We start from the raw sequence: 20,809 nt of genomic DNA on the forward strand, positions 1-20,809 counted from the left end.
AGACACAGCTTACAAATTGTATCAACAACATTACAGGCAAAATCCCTCGGTAAAGTTCTAGTGAATATTACTGAACGTACCTAACTATTAAAAAAAAGTTCAGCCTGGAAAAGAGAAGGCTCTGGAGAGATGTCACTGCAGTTTTTCCTTATATGAAAAGGGATTGTAAGAAAGACAGAGAGACCAGAGCCTCTCGAAAAAGAGGTAATGTTTTTGAAGTGAAGGAGGGTAAGTTTACAGTGGGCGTAAGGAAGACATTGTTTACAGTTAGAGACTGCAACAGGTTGCCCAGAGAAGTTGTGGAGGCCCCATGCCTGAAATGTGGATGGGGCTTTGAGCAACCTAGTCTCATGGAAGGTGTCCCTGTCCATGGCAGGAGTGTTGGAACTAGAGGGTCTTTAAGGTCCCTTCCAACCCAAACCATTCTGATTCCCTTCCACATAATTCTACTTGACTGCATTAATAGCAAAATTTCCACCTAAGGTGAAGGAGAAAGAAGAGACACTGGAAGTTCTTGATAAACACCTAAAAGTGCTTTCAAAACACAGAAACAGCGTAGGGGCTGGTTGAAAGGTATCTGCCAAATAAACTTTCCCTACTACTCAGATCCAGAACTGGAATCTCTTTACCTAGAAGCAAAATTCCAAGATTCCCAAATTTATATTTATCCCGAGATATAAAAGAATAGAAAATCTTGTGGCACAAGAAGTTCAGAAACTTGGAAACGGGCATTTCATATTATGAATCCCCCCCCCTCAGAATAAGTACATCAATTTCAACAATATTTGGTACAAACCAAATGTTTATCAAACAAAAAGCTTGACATGGTCTCTTGAGAAATAAAAAAACCCCACCCACAAATATCAGCCCTCCATCTGAGGCATGTTATGGATATTTTATTTTTTCTTAAAGTAAGCTTCCATATCTAAAGCAGTCTTGGAAAATATCTGAGATTGATTATGACAGATTAAAGACAACAGTTACACTGAGAAGTGCAAATCTTGGCTCCAACAATCCTCCTGCATTTTCATGTTGTTCTCTCCACAATATTGTTTCCCCTTTACTTACAACACTATTACCTCTCTTCTGCTTTTACTTCCTCTCTCCTCATCATATCTATTTTATTTTATTACCTCTTTACATTCACTACCTACCTTCTATGCACTTGGAAACCGCACGTAACTCCTACCCAACAGGCCAACCTAATGGGCAGCCTCCAAGTGGTAACAAGCCTTACTCTTATTTTTTGTTTAATAAAAGTAACATTTTTTCTCATTTAATCTGTATCACAAACTGTTACTACAGTGGGTCAAATAAACTTCATTTTTTTAAACATTTACTCAACTGAAGCTGAAGTCATATAGTCAATTACCAAATATGTCCACTGCGCATAAAAATATGCATCTCAGAACACGTAAAGGAACAACCTTTAAGCAAGTCAGGAAGCACTGCTTTCACCTTGGATTTTTCACTGAGAGAGGCAGCTCCTCAAAGTCTCTGCAGCAGGCAGTGCAGCATATCAAAAGATTGGAGTTCAAGGCCTTACTTTTATTATTTTTTAAATTATTGTTTTTTTAATTATCTCACTTTGCTTTCCCCATTCTCACTTCCATCCACAAAGAAAGACCTTGCTCACCTGCAAATAGTTTGAATTTCAAAGCTTTACAAGTTAATTCTTACCCTCTCTAGGTCCTGCCTCAAATGCATGAACATCCTCATGCGAGTATGAATGCTATCTTCTTTTGGCTGCACCAAGCCATTTTCTTCATCCTCCTTGGGAGGAAACAATGGTTTGTTAAAGTTACTTTTTCGCTTTAATTTCCAGTAATTGTAGATAAAGTCTACAGCAAGTTTAGGAAGGCCCAGCTCTGCTGCAACATCCTCCACTTTTACTAGTGAGTAAAACTCTTCTTCCAGCTCTCGGAGTTTTTGGGCTCGCAGGCTCGTTTTCTCACTCTCTGTTTGCTTCTGCTCTGACACGCTCTTGGGGTGCTCCTCAACATCAGGCAGCGAATTCTGTTTGTTCTTGCTGTGCTTTAGACAGTACGACTTGAACTTGACCTCATCCCCATCATCCAGGATAGTCTTCATCTCTAAGCTATGCTCAAAGGCACAGGTGACATGAAAGGCAGTGATGCAGCTTTTCACAGAGCACTGTAGACAAAATAAAACAAAAAGCCTCAATTACTAACAGTAGCAGCAAACTAGAAAAAAAGGACATTAACTACCTCAACTACATGAAAATCCATCCCTACCAAAACCAATTTCCTACACATTCTCAAAAATATTGATCCCTTTGAAGTTGGTATTACACAATATAGTATCTTCTTGTTTGCAGAGTGTTCAGTGGAAGTTTTCTGTTCATCTTTGACACACACAGTAGTGGTTCTTAAACACCTCAGCCTTATTCAAAAGGCAGCAACTCAGACTAATTCTTCTGTCTAGTTGACTAATTTGATAGCAAATGGCTATGAAGAAGCAGACATCTATCCAAGTCATCTCCATTGTAAAGCATCTCTGAACACAGGAAGAACAAAATGCAAAACCAAAATTGCCCTTCTGACAGATTCACCCCTGCAGAGTCACTATGGGAAAAGTACATACCTGAATACAAGCACCAGTTTTCAGTTTGCATAAACTACACACTAGAGCCCATCGACTTGGTGGAATGTGAGACACCTTTGTGATTGGCTCCATCCTTTCTGGGCAAGCAATACTAACCTGTAAAGAAAAAAAGCAGTGCAGAAAACAGTTATCAAAGGGAAAAAAAACCCCAAGCTCTCCATTTATATCAGAAGAAGAAAGCCATCCATTCATTTTTCTTCCAGCAAGATCTCCATGTACTCATACTTCTCAGAAAAGGATCCCAAAAGATTCCACATGCAGACAATAGTGTGGAATACTATCCGTTTAACCTGGTGACTCAAAGTTGCAATTATTCAAAACATTTGAGGCACTTACAGCACGCCCTTGTTATGAACCGATGTCCTGATTCCAGCCAGGACAGGGTTAATTTTTGCAGTAGCCAAGGGGGAGCATGGCTAGGATCCAGAGGTTATTCTATAGCGGCTCACATCATTTTCTGAGAGTGGGGGGAAGGGCTCTCTTCTGGTCAGGTAAGCGTGGGGAAGGCAGTGGTTGGGTAGCGCTGGCTCCGTTACTGATATTGTAGCTCTCACAGTTCGTTTTAATTTGTTTTTCTTGTTTCACTTGCTGCTTCCAGTAAATTCTTTTCTCGACCCATGATCCTTACCATTTGTGCCTCCAAATACCCTTTCCAGCCTGGTGCAAGGGAGGGTGGAGTGGTGCATGGTTTGAAGTGCTTCAGTGGGAACACTAAATTGGGGAATACCATTCCTAAACCACTACCAGTTTGAGAGACTACAGCAAGTGTTACTCTAAGTTTATTTCCATTCCCTTGTGGTTTTGTTTTTGGTTTTTTTTTTTCCTCTGTGCTGTTTTCACAGGTCTAACTTTAAAAATGCCAAAATACAAGCCCTTCAGAACAAAACAGGAACACTTTCCTGAAAAGTTCCTCCTATAAAATCCCTAGATCTGCTACAGTATCTACTTCTGTCAACTCAATATTTGGGACAGAACCAGATCTATCAGTCAGCAGCCAGGAAAAGCCTTGTTTCCCAGCTGAACCTCTCCACTGAGCACCCCCACCACAAGAGCTAATCCTAACACGCTTTCCTAACTATGGACTGTATCAAATATAATTTGAGAAAAAAAGCCAACAAACTTCTCTTATTACAAAGCAGGAAATATTGTCTTGTGCTAGTTTTCACAGACCTAGTCTGGATGATTGATTTGTCTCTGGTAGACCAGATTAGGGATATTACTAAAAGAAAGGGAAAAAAACCCCCATATATAGACAGAATAGTTTTTCCTATTTGTTATATTAACTTCCACATATCCATTGCGATAGAAGTTTCTCAGTTGCCTGTTGTCTATACAGGGAAACGAGGACTTTCCCCTATGACTTGGAAACCAAAACAGATACATCTATATCTGTAGACATCCCTAAGCCACTCCTGACAGGATTTATTCAAGCACAGAAACAAAACCTTGGCCAACTCTGAATGACTAACATGCAGAACTGGGCCAGTATGAGAATGGCACATGGCAGAATATTTCAGTGGGATAACTGTCCCAAAAACACCAGTCTCCAAAAGCTTGGATTTTGACACTTCTACAACACCTTTTGAATTCAGCAGTTGTGTGCCTTGGAGGGCTACCTGGCTGAACCAAAACCACAATGCTGATACTATGCTGATACTCCACTCTGTCTAAAAACAATTCATCCAAATAGAGCAGACCTCTATTTCCTGTGGTGGGAACATGGGCTTCTTCTCAAAGGGGTCAAACCTAAGAATTCAAAGAAAGGAGGTTCCTAGGTCATGCTCTGTGGCACTGTGAGGCCAGAAGAAAGCTGATGGCTAAAAAAGCAGTTAAGGGTGAGATTTGAACAAAAATTTTGTTTTTCTAAAAAACTTCAAGAGCATTACATTACAGTAATTTTCATAGATGAAATCTACAGTAAGAGACACCCATGAAAATCTGGGTTGGATGAATTAGTTTAACATGTGATAATTAAACTGGCAACTTTACAAGTGCCAGTAGACAAAGCTGAATTTTTTAGCTTTGCTTTGGAGGTACATCATCAATCACTTGATGCACATATTCATTTTAAAACCTGTTTAATCCCTATGGATGAAAAGCTTTCTTTCAGCAGACCTCTTCAGTGAGGTAGACTTACCCAAAGATAGAAGTGCTAAGTCACAGTTGCTATGCTCAGAATATTTTTGCTACTCTCTCCTTTATCATGCATTGCTTTAAGGATCATTTAAGTAGGTGGAAAGAACAGCTTTTCCAGAGACTACTCAGTTCATCATTTCCACATTAGAAAAAAATAGATGGCCAATAGTTAATGAATTAATGAGATAAATGGACTCAAATAAGATAATGTTTGTTACAGCACTTCCCTCTCTGATCTGCCAAGTGCAAGCCCACATCTTCTGGAACATACTGAGTGCATGGCATTTCCAAAAGTCTTCATTAGGAAGACACTGAGATGCTTCAGAAGGTTCAGGTTTTAAAGAAGAACAGTCAGGCAATACATTATGCACTCATGAGACAGACGTGGCTAACAATTTAACCTCTTGTGGCCTTCCTATAAATTGGTGGAAAAGTGACAAGACTGTCCCAGGAATGCCTGAGCAGTTCAACAAAATCATGGTCAGCATTCTTCAGTATCATCAAATGTAGCTTTTTTGCTTCCAAAAGTAAAGAAACTTTCATGAACCTAACTTGGCCATGATCAGAACAGCTGGTTACAAGTTGCACAGGTATTTCTGAAACAATATTGTACAAAGATTGATTGTTACCACTACATGGAGAGACAAGACTTCCTTTAAGAATTAAGGGATTGTATCAATGTGTCAAGTTGTCTATATTCTTTGCAAAAATAAATCAGAATCTACTATGACTTTTTTTCTGGAGACTGAGTAATATCAGCTTTCCACTGGGCTGCCCAGCAGGAGCTGGGAATTGACACAGACCTTTTCCCTGTCCCTTTCTGCCCTCTTAAATATTTTCCCTGCTCCTTCCCCAGAGGAGACTCATAAGGTCAGGAAACATTTATATTGGAAATACTCTTCATTCAGCTTGTAATGCTGACTGTTGATATTACCGTACTTTGTAAAAGCACAAAGAGGCACTTACAGAGTCAGGTGCAATTTATTAATACTGGCCTTGTGCCACCTGCATGTTTCTGCAGAGGAGTCAAGACAAAGTCCATTTGAACTTTGCTGCTCACAAGGGATCCAGAGAGCAGAAGCCAACCTTTTCATCCCCCAAGAACTCCCATTCCAAGGCAGAAATGATCCATCTGCCATAATATGTAGTCATGTTCTCCATTTCTTCACCTTGCATCACGTTACATCTTGACTGCTATACTCTGAAGAAGTTCTAAGAGTGGGAGAGAGTGAAGACAATGGGTTGTTGAAGCCTATTATCATGTTATGCACATGATCAATCACTCTGCCATCCTATTCTTCCCTGCTAACTCTGCCACCAGCAGCTGCACCAGTACACAAGGATCTGCATCAGCGGTTGGGAAGGACAGCCCAATGGCTTGAGCACAGTCACTCACTACAGCTGCTCAGGACAGTAAATTTTACCTTTCCTCTACAGCCAGGGGGGTGTTATCACTTTCTGCTTCAGCTACCACCACATTGACTGGCAGAGGACATACCTGTAATAGGTTATCTAAGGCAGAGAAACACCTTGAATTTCAAAACACTCAATACAGGTTTTCTGGTATCAGTGTTTCCTTTTTTTTTTTTTTTAATTTAGAAAAACACCTTTTAAAAAAACATGAAATAGATGACATATTTACTCTAAAGCAAAGTAAAGGCAGAAGAAAAAGAGGATATAAACCAATGAGTACTCTTTGGAAAGTAAAAACCTTCCATCGTCCCAATCAGTCAAGGGAGCGAAAAGAAAGCCTTTAAACAGCATTAACTCCCAAGGAAGGCAGGGAAGAAAAAAGATTTTAAGACATTGCTGAATGAATTAATGCAGGAGAATACCTGGCACAACTGACTTCAACAATGCTAGACTACACTTGGTGACTCATGAAGGCTCTCTGAACCTTGTGCCACAAGACACGGATGTTTAGAGCCCCTTCCTCCCTGCTTTCTGCCTTGCTTCACTTTGTTAGGGCCTCAAGAGGAAATACCAGTGACTTTATAATTAATGTTTCTTTTAGGGAGTTCCAGCATGCTAGTACCTAAAAAAAAAAATAGATACACGAGAATACACATTCTCCCCTACAGCATCCATCCCCAGGTCTTCAAACTCTGTCTTTCTTGCCCCCTGCAGCACATAAGGCCACTCCAGACAGGAAGTGACCTGCCATTTCAGTAGAGATTTACAAAGGGCTTTCCTGGCTTCTCTGATATCTGAATTGTTTTACAAGTGAGTACACACAAGCCCAAGAGAATGGATCCAAGAGGCATTTCCCATGTCTGCAGGCACGTGCCACCTCTTCACTATGCCTGATATACTTGGCATTGGTGTGGAGAGGAGGTGCCCAAAACCTGGAATCACTGAATGGGCTGTGGAAACACTTGGATTCAAGCTCTCCCACCCTGGGTGTCCCCCAGTAGCTTCTCTTCCTCAGCCAGAGGGAGCTGGGCAGGCAAAAAGCCAGGGTGTGCTTCCTGCCCAGCCATCATCACCTTCCCAAACCTCACTGTTTCTTTTCTGCTGTTGAGAACAGCAAGGCAACCACATGCAGGAAGGACCTCTTAGAAAAACCAGTCAGCTCAGAGCCAGGAGAGCTTCCAGGCAAGACACTTCATAAGCACAAGAGGAGAAGGGATTTAAAAAAAAATAAATATTTTTGGTTTTATTCTCAACTCCTCTCTCCTTGAAGGTGAAAGCGATGACAGAAACTACAAGTAGGCCTGAAAGGAAAAGTGCAACAGCCAAGATGATCTCCTTAAGAAGCAGATATATGTGCCTGAGACAACTAAGAATTACATATTATATCTGGTTGTTAAGTCAAAATAAACCAAACCAAAATCTTAACATCTTCCTCAAAGTTGTGCACACATCAGACCTGTATGCACTTGGGAGCAGAAAATTCAGAAAATACTGGATCCTTGATTTTATGGTGCTGACAGATCTGGCTACTGTCTCACATTAAACCACCCACTATAATGGATTTGTGAATCTTACCAGAAATAAAACATAAATATCCCAAGTGCAAAATTAAACACAAACTCCATCTACACCTAAGTGAACTTTCTGTTTTACAGAACTACACTGCTAAACTTGATTCAAAATGGAGGAGGAAGTGTAAAACTTCATTATGAAACTCTCCATATATGTTATGCACAGATATAGCAAAAAAGCCTTTACTTATAAAGCGTATATAACACGGAGATAAAAATTCTCATCTCCCCACCATTCAGAAAAATTCTAATTCAAAGAAACTTGAAGTACAAATTGCAGCATACATCCTATGGAAATAATGCAGTGCAGGCGACCTTTAAGCAAACAAACAAACTCTGAAAAAAGTGGAGGTACTCATGTAAATTACACGTGTATCTCAGCACACAAATTCATCAAAAAATATGTGACAGTGAAGCTGCAGTTGTAAGATACAGCTTATATCAGCTGCCCTTCCTAGCAGGTCACAGATACCATAATGACACCAAGAAGTGATTTGCTGAGTAAATGGAGGTGACAAAGTGACTCATTAGTAGAATACAATCTGGACTCTGTCCCACACTTCACAGACTGAGCAGCCCTATCAAAATTAAGCCCAGAATTATGTCAAAGACCTTAAATCATGAGAATGAAAAAAGGCAGAGGATGGAGCACGAAGAGGAAGACAGGAGAGCAATTAGGGTTTTACCTCTGGAATCCAAAGAGCACAGCTCACATGTGCCCACTTGGTCCCTGTCCTGGTAGCTTTCATGGCACCTCCTCTTTTAGGACAGAGGAGGCACTGAGGATGTATTCCCAAGACACAGGTGCGACACAGCCAGCTCCCTTCAGGTACTTTTAAGATTCCATAGCAAGCCTTGGAGAAAAACAGATATTGGAATCATTGTGCTGAAATTATTTCACACACAAGCATTCATATGCACACAGAGCAAAGCTTTCAAAAAGTAAAGGCACAATCTGGTCTTCACTTAATCTGTGATTTCTTTACCTTAAAATGAGCCAATCAATCCAAGGAGAAACAGTCTCAAAAGCAATATTTTTTACACCTGTTTATAAAACATATCCATTCAGACTGCACAACAGCACTGGTGTTACAAACCTTCACCTTTGCTTTTAGGGAGTTTTAAATTTCTCAACTAAACACTATGGATATTCCTTTAAATTAGCTTCTGTATATAATACTTTCTAAAATCACAATTTCCTACTGCTAAAAACGTAACACTCTAGCATAATTCTATTAAGGGATAGGGATATGAGCTGTTTGACTGAAAATAATTTCCTGCAAGGTTTGTGGTTACAGTTCTGTGAACTATTCTTTAAATATTTATATAATATAGCAACAAAAATTACAGCATACAATGGAATTATAAGATGCTGGGTTTTACACCTATTTCCCAAGTATTGTACTTAACCACATGGAAAGTGAGAGATTTTTTTAAGTTTGACAATTAAAATAAAGGAAAATAAATAATTTTGTTTCCAATTCAAATTCCTCATGGTTCTTAGTGGAGCCAATGGTGGACCCTGCTGTACATCTCCCCTACCTCCATAAAGCTGAGCTATCTGAAATCACTGGCTGCCACCAAGGTCTAATTTCTCTCAACCACTCCAGATAAAGGTTTTATCAAAAGAGTGGTTGTCACAGGAAATCTCATAATTTCTAACACTATCTCTAGTAATGATAATATTAAGACTCAAAAGAACGGGATCATTAGTTGTAACCATTCTTTCAGATTAAATCTAGTATAAAATTCCCATACTTGCCTTCCCAGACTCCTGCATATAAGATTTCAGTATTTAATATTAAACAATATCATAAAACACTGCAAATTTGTGTCAAGCTTGTAGGGAGGGGGAGTTCCCTGAATTAAATGCAGCAAGACTGACTAACCTGAATGGTTTGATGCGACAACTCCTGTAAAAGCCCAACAGGGGGAGCTGCAATCCAAATTTTACAAGTGTTCCTTTCCTCCTCTGTGGCATATTCCCACCAGAATTCTTTCTGTCACTAGAGCAGAAGTGGCATTACATCTAAGATCATATCTAGGGTGTTGGAAATGGACTGAAACGATTTTCTAATTTTAACTGATAAGCAATGGATGCCTAGACTACTAAAACAGTAATTTCACAACATGTTTGAGCCAGCACAACAGGGTACCATGAAGGAGGAATTTTCTCACACTCCTCCTCCCCCCCACCTCCAAACTTGTGATGACAAACAGACCTGAGGCTACTCGTAGAACCAAAGGTGATCCAGATTAATAATGAAACAAGTTGTTGTTATAGTTAGGATTTGCTCTAGCCCTCTTACAGTTAGGATTCGCTCTAGCCCAGACACACTCTCTAGTTTGTTTCTGGCAGATCCAGGACAGGGAAGAGTGAAGGGCAAGGAGGCAGCAGACTATCAACTTAAGCTCAGCTGTCAGCAGACAACCACGAGCCTTTGACTGCAAATCCATCATTATTCCTTAACAGGCACAAGCAAGAACTGAAGCAGGCAGCTCAGCTGCCAGCCACATTCCTGTCACTGGCCACCTTACTGCCAACTCGGGCTCACCGGCTGCTTCACACGGGGACTCAGGTCAGGAAAGCAGCCAGGCTGGAAGCCAGCCCACTGTGAGCAGGGAGGTGACAGGTCTTTTTTCAGTCAGATATGTTTTCCAAATATTACTTGCAGTCAGTACAAAAATACATTAAAAAAAAAGAACTTTCTTGGTCTCTTTTCAATTTGTAGCAAAACGCCCTTCCAGAATAGGATGCACAAAAACCACAGGATTCATACCCCTTTTCTGATCATAAGGATATCTTTACCTGACCATGCTGAGCTCAGGCAGTGTAAAGTCTTGACTACATCTGAAACACTATAAACATGAGCATCATTCAGACTGAGACTATGGTTTTTGCAGGTGCTGATGGCTTTTGAAAAAGATCACTCTATTAAGTGCCTACATATGGCTCCAGATGGCTAAATTTGGACAGTCTATGTCTGACTAAATAAGTAGTCAGTAAAGGAAAAAAAAAGCTCTGAAGCAAATGATCTTTAGATTTCTCACAAACAGGTAAGCCAGTATTTCCTGTCCTGTTTATCTTCAAAGGCAGATTTAGTAATAGGGGGAACAATTATTTACAGTCACAGAGGAAATACTTGCATGTCCCAAAAACACACTTTGCATTCCTGCTAGACTGTAGCTGTCCACTTATTAACTATGCTAGGCCACTTAATCTACTGTAATTGTTATAGTCCAAAAATTCACCTCAGTATCGCACCGCCCTTCATATGTAGAAAACGTCTAAGTCCACCACTTAGCATTTAACATCCCGTCAAATTCCACATTTGCCTGGGTAAACTTAAACCACAGGAGAGTGTCAACATTTCTGTAGGCACTAACCTGATGGACGCAAATGTTACACTTGTCACAGAACACCATGTCATTCCCATCCTCGCTGTCTGGGGACCGGCACACATCACAGATGACGTCCTCATCATACTCGATACCCAGCCCTTCCTCGGTCTCGATGGCGTGATTCATATTCTCGTGGCAGTGCCGCTCCAGCACTTCAATTGTCTTTTCCATTGTGTTCTCATCCAGGAGCCCACATCCTACAGCAGAGAAAGGGAAGGGCAATTAGAGGACAGTCAGATGCTTCTGAGTCAGAGAAACAGGAAGAGAAAAAAGACAACTTCTAGCAACTAATGCAGTAGACACAGCATCTAAAAATAATATAAAAATAGACAAGATTTGTCACTCAGACTAATTATAAGATTGTTTTATAAATACAAGCAGAACTACTACTTGAGTAAAAATTTTACACAAACCACAAGATTGCACCTGGAAGAAAACACTGCAGCAAAAGACAGCAGTTGCTGTAACTGCTGGCTGCTCTCACACAACCCTTCTTGCACCTCCGTAATTTTACTAAACACTAATGAAATCCAAAAATCACACACTGTTTTCTTCTGAAGACTAATGCCCTAGGAAACAAAACATATCAACAATACTTCATATCTTATAATGAAAGTTGCACCACCCAGTACCTCTAAGTCCATCGTGATGAAGTGATCAAAACATGATTATGAAAAGTGGTCTTATTTTCATGATGCTTTTTTAAAAAATAAAATAGTAAATAAATATACTGTTGCAATCCATACTATCTGTTCATGTGAACACTACACATGCTATATATACTCACCACTAATCAAATTTAGCATAAGCAGGACCACTTTAAAACTATTTGCTATGAGAGTGGCCCTCAGTTTGCAGCTTCAGGACATGCACTGCATTAGAAACCCCATGATGTTCACAGTTACAAGACCTCTCTAAATTGCATCTCATCAAAATCCTTGCTCAAAATTGATCTTGATGTTCACAGCTTACGATTTACTCAGGCCTTCAAATGTTGAGATATTCATGTAACATTAATTGCAGAGGCTAATACTTTAACTAAGGCTCTAATTGTGACTCCTTGTTACAAACAATAAACAGGTAGAGGTAAAGTGTTCTCTCCCATGCCCTAACACTTTTTCATTGCCCTAATTAAATGAATTACCGAACCATTCAGGTGGGAAGGGTCCTACAGAGGCTTCAGCCTCTGCCTGAGATCCAAGCAGAGTCAATAGGAAATCCAAAAAGGCTGTTGTTTAAGAGATACATGTAGTCATATCTTGAAAATCTCCATGGATGGAGATGTGCCCCCTTGAAAAGCTAACAGCTTTTGCTTACAGCTTCCTGTACGCCTGGGAAGTTATTGTCCTTGCTTCTACTTATGTGCATCCTTTGGCACTGGAGCTCAGTCATGAACTCCCTACTTGACCAAACCAGTCTCCCAATACATCTACTCATTTTCCTGAATGCATAATTGGAACTTTCTTGTGCTTGAAGGACAGTGTTCTCGAAGGCCTGCTAGCTCTCTTCAGTAATTCCACCCTTCAGAGTTGCCTCCCAGATCCCACCCAGTACCTAAGTAGAAACATACTGTCCTTAAGTCCAGGACCAGAAAAACTACTTCCCCTCCTCACCCCCTTCTGGATCTCAGTCACCACTATTTTATTCATGTTACAGACAATGCTGCCATTAATTATCACTTCTCTATAGGTACTTCTTATTTTATTAACAGCAAATGCAGGAGATGCCAACCTGTCCTTCCTAAAGGACCTACAATCACCCATGGATGAATACTAGCCCCCACAGGCTATTCCACCACAGTTCAGTTACTCCAGTGATAATTGCAGTATTATTTTCCATAGCTCACTCCTGCTCAGAGACCTCTATACCCACAACTTGCATGGCAAAAGAAAGTTTACTTAGCTGATTTTGAATGGGCTAACATGTGTGAAACTTAATTACTCTGCTGAGAACCCACCATGCAAGTTCCTCAGAACTCTGAATTTGTAGATATGTTCCAAGTTCAAGAAATGGAAACATCTGCTTTCCCTACATAAAATCTTTAACTTTTGAAGTCCTAAAATTAATTCCACCTGGTGTGGGCTTTTTCCTCCCTCAGTCTGCAGAAGCTGCAGATGATTTTGGATCAAGAAATTTTTAAGCACAACAGGTAAAATATAAAACTTTAATAGATCAAGAAAGTAATTACTTTATTAGCTCCTGTTTCTCTTAGCACTTCCATTCGATTCTCATTCAGCAATCTTTCAGAAACCTTACACAGCAGACTACAACTCAAACAGCAGAAATTAAGCGCAGCTTTTAAAATGAGAACATGTTGTGGAATTACCCATTTCTGTAAGCTCTTCATTTAGTTCCTGGAGCCAAAAGATGTCCATGTCATCCAAGTCATAGCGACACACAGATTCTGCTAGTTCTAAAATGTTGATGTAACCTGGTTCTGTGGGCTCTTGGCTGGAACAGTGGATGTATTTCCTGGGTCGTGTATACAGTACTTCTTTTACCTTTTCTGCTACAACCCTGTGAGTGAAAAAAAAAATACTTACAGCTTTTTAAGACCCATCCTTGAAAGACATAAAATACTTGCTGTAGTGCAAAGAAAGCTGGGGTTTCACAGATTTTAAACCAGCCAGAAAGTATAGTCAGCCTAGGGAGACAAAATTCTCAAAATGCCATTTTTTCACCCAAAATGTTTCAAGGTTTACGACACATATAAAACCCTTTTTAAAATGTAAGCCTGTTCAAATGACTTCAATTTAAAAAATACTACTGGTACGACAAAGCAACTGTTTCTGAAACCCACAGAAAGTATTATGCACAAAACCAATACAATCTTGTCCTATATTCTTCCTAAATGATATAAGGAAATCTTGCCAACTGATGTCTTGAAAACAGCAGCTTACTGTAGTAATTCTACTGTACTATCGGGGTGGGGGGGGGGGGGGGGGAATCCTTGCTCTCCATTTGGCATACTCAGTCAACCCTTATTTTTTAATGACAACTTATCCACATTACAAATACATGATTTTTGTTATGCAAGAAACATTCTGATGCCAAGCAAAAATGTAAAGAGGAAAAGTCATCCAAGAAGCAACAGAGAAAAAGATTTGTGTTCCCTCTGTTGTTTCTTGCTGTCTTTCTTTCAAGTATTTTCAGAGATAAGACTCTGTCTTTAATTGGTTTGACTTTGGAATGGAAAGAGTAATCTTAACTAGAGAAAGATTGAACTTTCTCTGAATTCAATGCAAAAAGCCCTACATGTGGAAGGAAGCCAGAGAAATATAGAATGGAACAGTGCCATGCATGAGCAGGTCTGCATGCTTTCTGGAGCTCACCCTCCACAGGACAAGGAAAAGATAAAAACTCTGGAAAATAAGGCAGCAAAGAAGGAGGAGGCAGCTGTCAAGCTGTATCCCACATAATTCTAACTGGACAATGTGGATTATCAATGTTAGTACAAATAATGTCCTTCTGCCACTCCTCATCCCCCTTTACCCTGCTCATTTTTTCCTCTAATTCCCTTGTGTGCTTTTCTTTTTTCTGTTCCAATTTTTTCCTCTAATATTATACTGCTGGTATGAACTGCAATATACTTATTTTTAATAACTTGGTGGTTACAATAGCATCAGTGGCAATTAAATTCTGCTGACTCAGCACTTTCACCAGACAATTCATTTATCTTCATCTTGAACAGCACACTGGCATTAACCTTTCTGTGTAGAAACACGCTTTGTTTCCACCAGGAAGGGCTACAGGAGTACTGTACTATGTTTCCCTAGTCTACACATAGTGTGAGAGAACAGAAGATTCTTTATCTTCAGAATCTGAGCTCACTGAACTTCTATAATGTTAAACAGCCAACTGCGGTGAGAGAAGGTAGAAAAGGTTAAAACATTGAGAATAACCAAAATTCAATTATATGAACAAATAAGTAATTTTATCAGGTGTCAGTGATTACTGCATGCCTAATGCTCTATATCATCATGCACTGTAGGGAAACCTTTCAAGTAATATGCATAAGATATGGGTTTATTTTTAATTTATTCAACTCCCCATGCTGAAATAAAAAACAGCTTTTAATCCATAGCACCATGTGCCTGAGGAAAAAAGATCTCTTTACACTCACAATGCAGATACTGTAACAGCGTGCAGACAGTATGAGATCTGGATTGAAGCACCACAGAAATGTTTTCCAAATTGGCACTTGTGTGGTTTAAGAACATGTCTGAAGGCTGCTACACTGAAGATTTAAACATACCAACAGAGAAAATCTGCACTTAGACAACTTGGTTTTGAGAGACCAAGTTCATCTTCTCTGAATTGCCATTTTGTACACATGATCCATGTTGGATCACCAATACCTGAGAGAAGGCTGCGGAATAGTTTCTGGACTGGCTGGAACCTGAACCCCTTTCTCCCATTCTTGTTTCCACGTGTCCGCAAAGACGTAATACTCATCAGGGTTGACATGGTGAGAATCTGGGAGTTTCATGGCACTAATGAGATCCTTGCGGAACACCTGCGGGAAACACAGAATGCAAAGATGGATTTGAGAAAGAGCATTGTGTTAAAGAATGGGGCAGGTATTTTTCTTATCTACACTGAAATAGTGCATATACATTGAAAATTTTTTTAAAGAGTATCAACACAAATCAATTTGAAACTACCTAGATTATTAATTTTTAGTGCATTAGGTACAGTATGATAAGAAGTTTACACTAATTCTAAACCATGCCGCTGCCCAAAGGCTAACCAAAAGGAAGAAGGTTTTTACAGGTAACCAGAGAGAGGAGAAAGGAAGCCTTCACCTGATTCAAGACTCCTCACCATATTTTCAATCAGCTTATTGTCAGCTTGTAGGTTATACCCCATCTTAGACACAAGGTCTATCCTTTTCTTTCACTCAGTTCAGCTATTTTAAACTGTCATATTCATCATGGGCTACAAACAGTTGCCATGGTAAAACTGATGGATAGGCACTTGCTCATTTATTAAAACCACTTGAAGTTTTATTGGTTGGGATCTCTGAGATCGAAGATGAACAGCTGCCTTTTCTGGAACACAAGACCTGTGTTGCTCTGTGTGTAAGCAGTGATGGACAAAATCCAGCCTCAGCATCTTTCAGCAAACCTATACCATGACACACCATCCTCATACAAAGCAAACCATAGCAGCAGATCTTCAGCCACAACACTCGGCTCCAGAGAGTTAAGTTTTTACAAGCATGTAAACATGATTATCAGTCATTTCAAAGCTTACTTAATGTCATTATCTGTCAACTACAGGTGCATACAATTTAAATAAAGGGCACATTTATCCTCTGTGGGCTTTTTCCATCACGGCTACACTGCACCAGCTTAATGTTCAGTACAGCAAAACAGTGATTGTGACTTGGTTTTAGGGAGACATTGCAACTAATTAACTGTATTATTGTAATAAGAAATCAAATCCTCAAAGGGCCATAAAACGAAATGGAAAATATCCCTGCAGTAAGTTGTGACAGGTTGAATTCTCTTCTAACCAATTCAGTTTTATAACCTGAAGAATAATAAACAATCTCAGAGCCCAATATCTTTATGTACCCTTTTCAATTTGACAGTACCAGATCAGTTATGCCTACTGCAAAAATTCTCAGCTGTTCTTGGAAATCATCAAGTAAATATTACGTTAAAAGTCTCTGTGCTAAACAGGTATTGAAATAGTTGCTGGTGACCTGGAACATCACTGTTACTTCATTATGTTCTTCAACTGCATCTCATATGGGCGGCCAGGAGAGCAAGCTGACCGAGGGTACTCAAACCCACAGACTCAAGGGTTGTGTATTTGCTATTAATGTGTTACCTGCCTTGGTTCAGAACAGATTGTTCACTGCTGCCTTCTGTATAAAACTGCTCAGGTACATAACAGGCCCATATTAAAATCTGAATGTCAAGAGTTAAAACATTAAAACTGCAAGCATCCTTTTTTTTTTTTTCAAGCACTATATGTACACACCAAAACAAAATGTAAAATTATTTATGCCACTTAAAAGGTATTTTAGTTTTCTGCATTACAGGTACAGAGCCAGAATTATTACTATTACTAGCAGGGTACAATTCCAAAGAACACTGGAAGTGAAAAGTATGATACAGGGGAACTGCAATGACTGCTTTAATTACCAGAAAATATATTTCTCAAATCTTATCTAAGTGCTTTACAAACTACCTTTTAAGCCCCTGACAGAATATAAAAGTGAAATATTTCCTATCAAAGCCACTATTTCTTAACCACTAGATGAAAAATGCTATTAAAGGCATCAGTATTCTAACTACATTGCTTAGCAGAAAATCTTCTGATCATCCATTATGTATGCAAACTGTATCTCTATTTTCAGAGCACAAACCCCCTGGAGCATGAACTTCTCCTGAGTTTCTTTTGACTGTTGTAAGTACTGACCACACCATCACCATGCCACAACATTAAGTTTTCTGCTTCAGATTTCTACAGTTTATAGTATAGGTACCACTGAAGGTCAAAGATTTAATCAATAAAAAGATAACTGTTGAAACCTTAAGGGACTCCAAAACTCAGCTCAGACTTATTAAGAAATGCCTGTTCATACTTGTGATTCACAGTGCAATTGAGGATTTCTTGCAGACACTTGAAATCATTACAATCTTTAGCTCTAGTCATTCTTCATTTCTTCACGTGTGGCAAGCAGGATCTTTCAACTCAGAGGGCAACCTATGAGAATACTCAATCTGTATTTCTTTCATTGTGGAAGTAAACCAAAACACTCAGGGGACCAAAAGAGTTTTCTGACAAATCAAGTAAATTCTACTTCAGCAGTCAGCCTCAAGGCTATGAACTAAGCCATCTACACAAAGAGCAGCACACACACCTTCAGGATTTAGATAGCCAGCCTCTCCTCATGGCTGTTTCTTTCCAACATTTATTTGAAAAACAAATAAATGCTGCTCCTTTACGAACTGCGTCCAGAGAACAACAGCTAGTCTGCTCCACAGCCCACACTCTCTCCTCCTGGCAAGAACCACCTGCATTTCCAGTTAGCCCATGAAGCTCAGTGGTCACCTTTCAATCACCCCAAAGTAGTTCTACTTCTTACCTTACATAAAGCACAACCCCGCAACTTAATTTTAACATCACCTCTAATATCATATATATTGAAAATAGGTGAAAAATGAGCATGCCAAGGCTCATCCAGAAACATCACTCCTCACAACCAGACTCAGCTGGTGCCAAGTGTCTTTAGCACACAACAGAAGAAAGCCTTGCAGAGCTAAGCTATGACCAAGTGCAGCTCCCAGAGCCACACAGAAGTGGGAAACTCCCCACTACTCAGAGCATTCCACAGTAGTTACTGTGTGACAGTGGGATTTATTAAAAATAAGTTTTAGCAAAGGGAGTGTGAAATTACAAACAAGTTTTAGCCTTACCACGCAAGACTGCTTGGTCTGTACTTAAAATTTCATTTTGCTGCCAGGAATTTTTAGCTTCAACCACAAACAGTGTAGCACTTGGAGTAAATTACATCAAGTGTATGCTTATGTCATCATTGTCTCATAATCCAATCGTTACCATTTCATTGAGAACTTCTATTACATATTTCATGCTTTAGAACTAGGGCTTAAATCTGGAACAAAAGACCTTGTTCTTTAGTTATATTGTGGTTTTAAGCTCAGCTAGAAATCAAACACTACTCAGCAGCTTGCTCAACCCTTCCCCTGTCTTCCCCCCCAAATCCGGTGGAATGGGGAATAGACTCAAAGTAAAACTTGTATGTTGATATCAGAACAGTTTAATAATTGAAAATAAAGTAAAATACAATAATAATGGTAAATAATAGTAACACTAATGATAATAAAAAGGAAAAACTCAAACAAGTGATGCACAATACAGTTACTCACCACCCACTGACCAGTGCCAGACTCCGCTTCCCAAACCCAGATCAGCTCCCCTTCTGGGTAACTCCCCCAGTTTATATAACAATCCTAAGGTGTAGAATACCCCTTTGGTCAGTTTGGGTCACCTGTCCCAGTTATGCTCCCTCCCAGTCTTTTTGGTTTTGTGGTCTGTTCATTTTTTATTGCATACCTCCTCCCTGACAGAGCATGAGACACGTAAAAAAAGAAAAGTCCTTGACTTGGGATAAACACGAACCAAATAACCAAAGCATCACTATGTTATCAATGCCACATTAATTCCAAATCCAAAACACAGCACCACAACAGCTATTGAGAAGAAATTAGCTTTACCCTCGCTGGAACCTTGACAGATCAGTATTAGTGGCTTGCTCTGCAGTAGAAGTCTGCCTGCTTTTGCTGAGGAAATGAGAACCTCCCAGACACATTGCCATCTATAAAGCCTTTAAAAGCTGAATTCTACAAAAAGTATTGAGAAATATGGATGCTATGCTCCCCCAAAGCACTAATACACCAAGAAACAATGATATCAAAGATATAGTTTGCGCATTATATTTGTTTTTTAGACTTCTGAGTCCTATTTGGAAATTATGTTAGAACAGTATGTCCAAGAAAAATTAACTTCTCAGAATTTATTTCAAAATGCTTCACCAAAAGCCATCTATGATTCGAACCCAAAGTCCTTGTGGACTATGGAAATGCACTATATAATCTTCCTCACTGGACCCTGCTGTGTTTACTCTGAATAAATCAGGTTCTGAAAAAAAGAATACAATTTTGCATGAAGTATCCTTATCCACTAAAGATATCAGGGAGAATACAAGTTATGCTATAGAGAATAACAGTAAAATACTAGCATTGAAAACAGAGAATGGTCTTGACAATAAAATGGCCTTCTACAAACCCCATCTTTGATGAACAATTCAAATATCAGATCTGCACAGACTGCCAGGCACCTTCTGTTCATGACCACGGCAAACTGAAAACCACATTAAGAAAAGGATGAGTGAAATACCTTTTCCAATACCCCTCTCTAAGCTACGACCGAAGCTGACTGACGCCACTGCTCATCCACCATGTCTTGCCCAAATACATGTGTGAGGAAAAATAAATGGATCGTGTCATCTCTTAAAAATTAAATGTAAGCCAATATTTCTTCTTGTGGCACTCTCCGTGCTTTCAAGTACTTTGATCAACTGCTTACGAACTCCCAACACCGGTAAGTCACTTGTCACAGGCATCTAGGCCATGACTGGGAACCACACCTCCAAGGCCTAAGTACATTATGGGTCAACTACTCTTGTTACCATCAAATGGTAACATAAATCCATTATGCTGGATTGCATGTAATTGCTTCAGGCTTCCCCTGCACCCAGCAGAACTCAGCAACTCAGGCTTTTCAGTTCTCACCCATCACCTGGGAAGTCAGGAGACACACTGCTCAAATACACAGAGCTATGATTTTTTTAAAAGCAGGAGAGAACTACTAGGTCCTGTCTTCCCTGCAAAAGTATATTAGATCTTTTACCACAAAGAGCATGGAATGAGGGCCAGCATCCTCTCTAACCAGACAACAGCTAGCATTTTCCTAGATTATTGGTGTCCCTCCCAACCCATCTCGAAGGCCACATTTGAAATTCTATTGTCAAACACTTGAGTTTGTGTGAAATGTAAATTACACAAGAGTTTTTCAATCGTGTTGAGGGCAAAATAATCTTTCTTTATTCTCCTTTGAAAGTATCT

At 39.6% G+C, this 20,809-nt stretch overlaps 1 protein-coding gene across 10 annotated transcripts in view; it reads right to left on the reverse strand.

Annotated features, from left to right (window-relative positions):
* The window catches only part of JADE3 (jade family PHD finger 3), a 72,932-nt gene that overhangs the window by 9,558 nt on the left and 42,565 nt on the right, over positions 1 to 20,809 (reverse strand). For all 10 annotated transcript variants that reach the window (XM_038141657.1, XM_038141154.1, XM_038140984.1 and 7 more), the window contains 6 exons: positions 15,506 to 15,663; positions 13,474 to 13,664; positions 11,133 to 11,344; positions 8,432 to 8,599; positions 2,605 to 2,721; positions 1,681 to 2,154 (listed from right to left, as the gene is read on the reverse strand). In XM_038141657.1, coding sequence (XP_037997585.1) covers positions 1,681 to 2,154; positions 2,605 to 2,721; positions 8,432 to 8,599; positions 11,133 to 11,344; positions 13,474 to 13,664; positions 15,506 to 15,663 — 1,320 coding nt within the window. The remainder of the gene's footprint in view (positions 1 to 1,680; positions 2,155 to 2,604; positions 2,722 to 8,431; positions 8,600 to 11,132; positions 11,345 to 13,473; positions 13,665 to 15,505; positions 15,664 to 20,809) is intronic.

The sequence above is a fragment of the Motacilla alba genome, chromosome 1, assembly GCF_015832195.1.
Source record: "Motacilla alba alba isolate MOTALB_02 chromosome 1, Motacilla_alba_V1.0_pri, whole genome shotgun sequence".
NCBI lineage: Eukaryota > Metazoa > Chordata > Aves > Passeriformes > Motacillidae > Motacilla > Motacilla alba.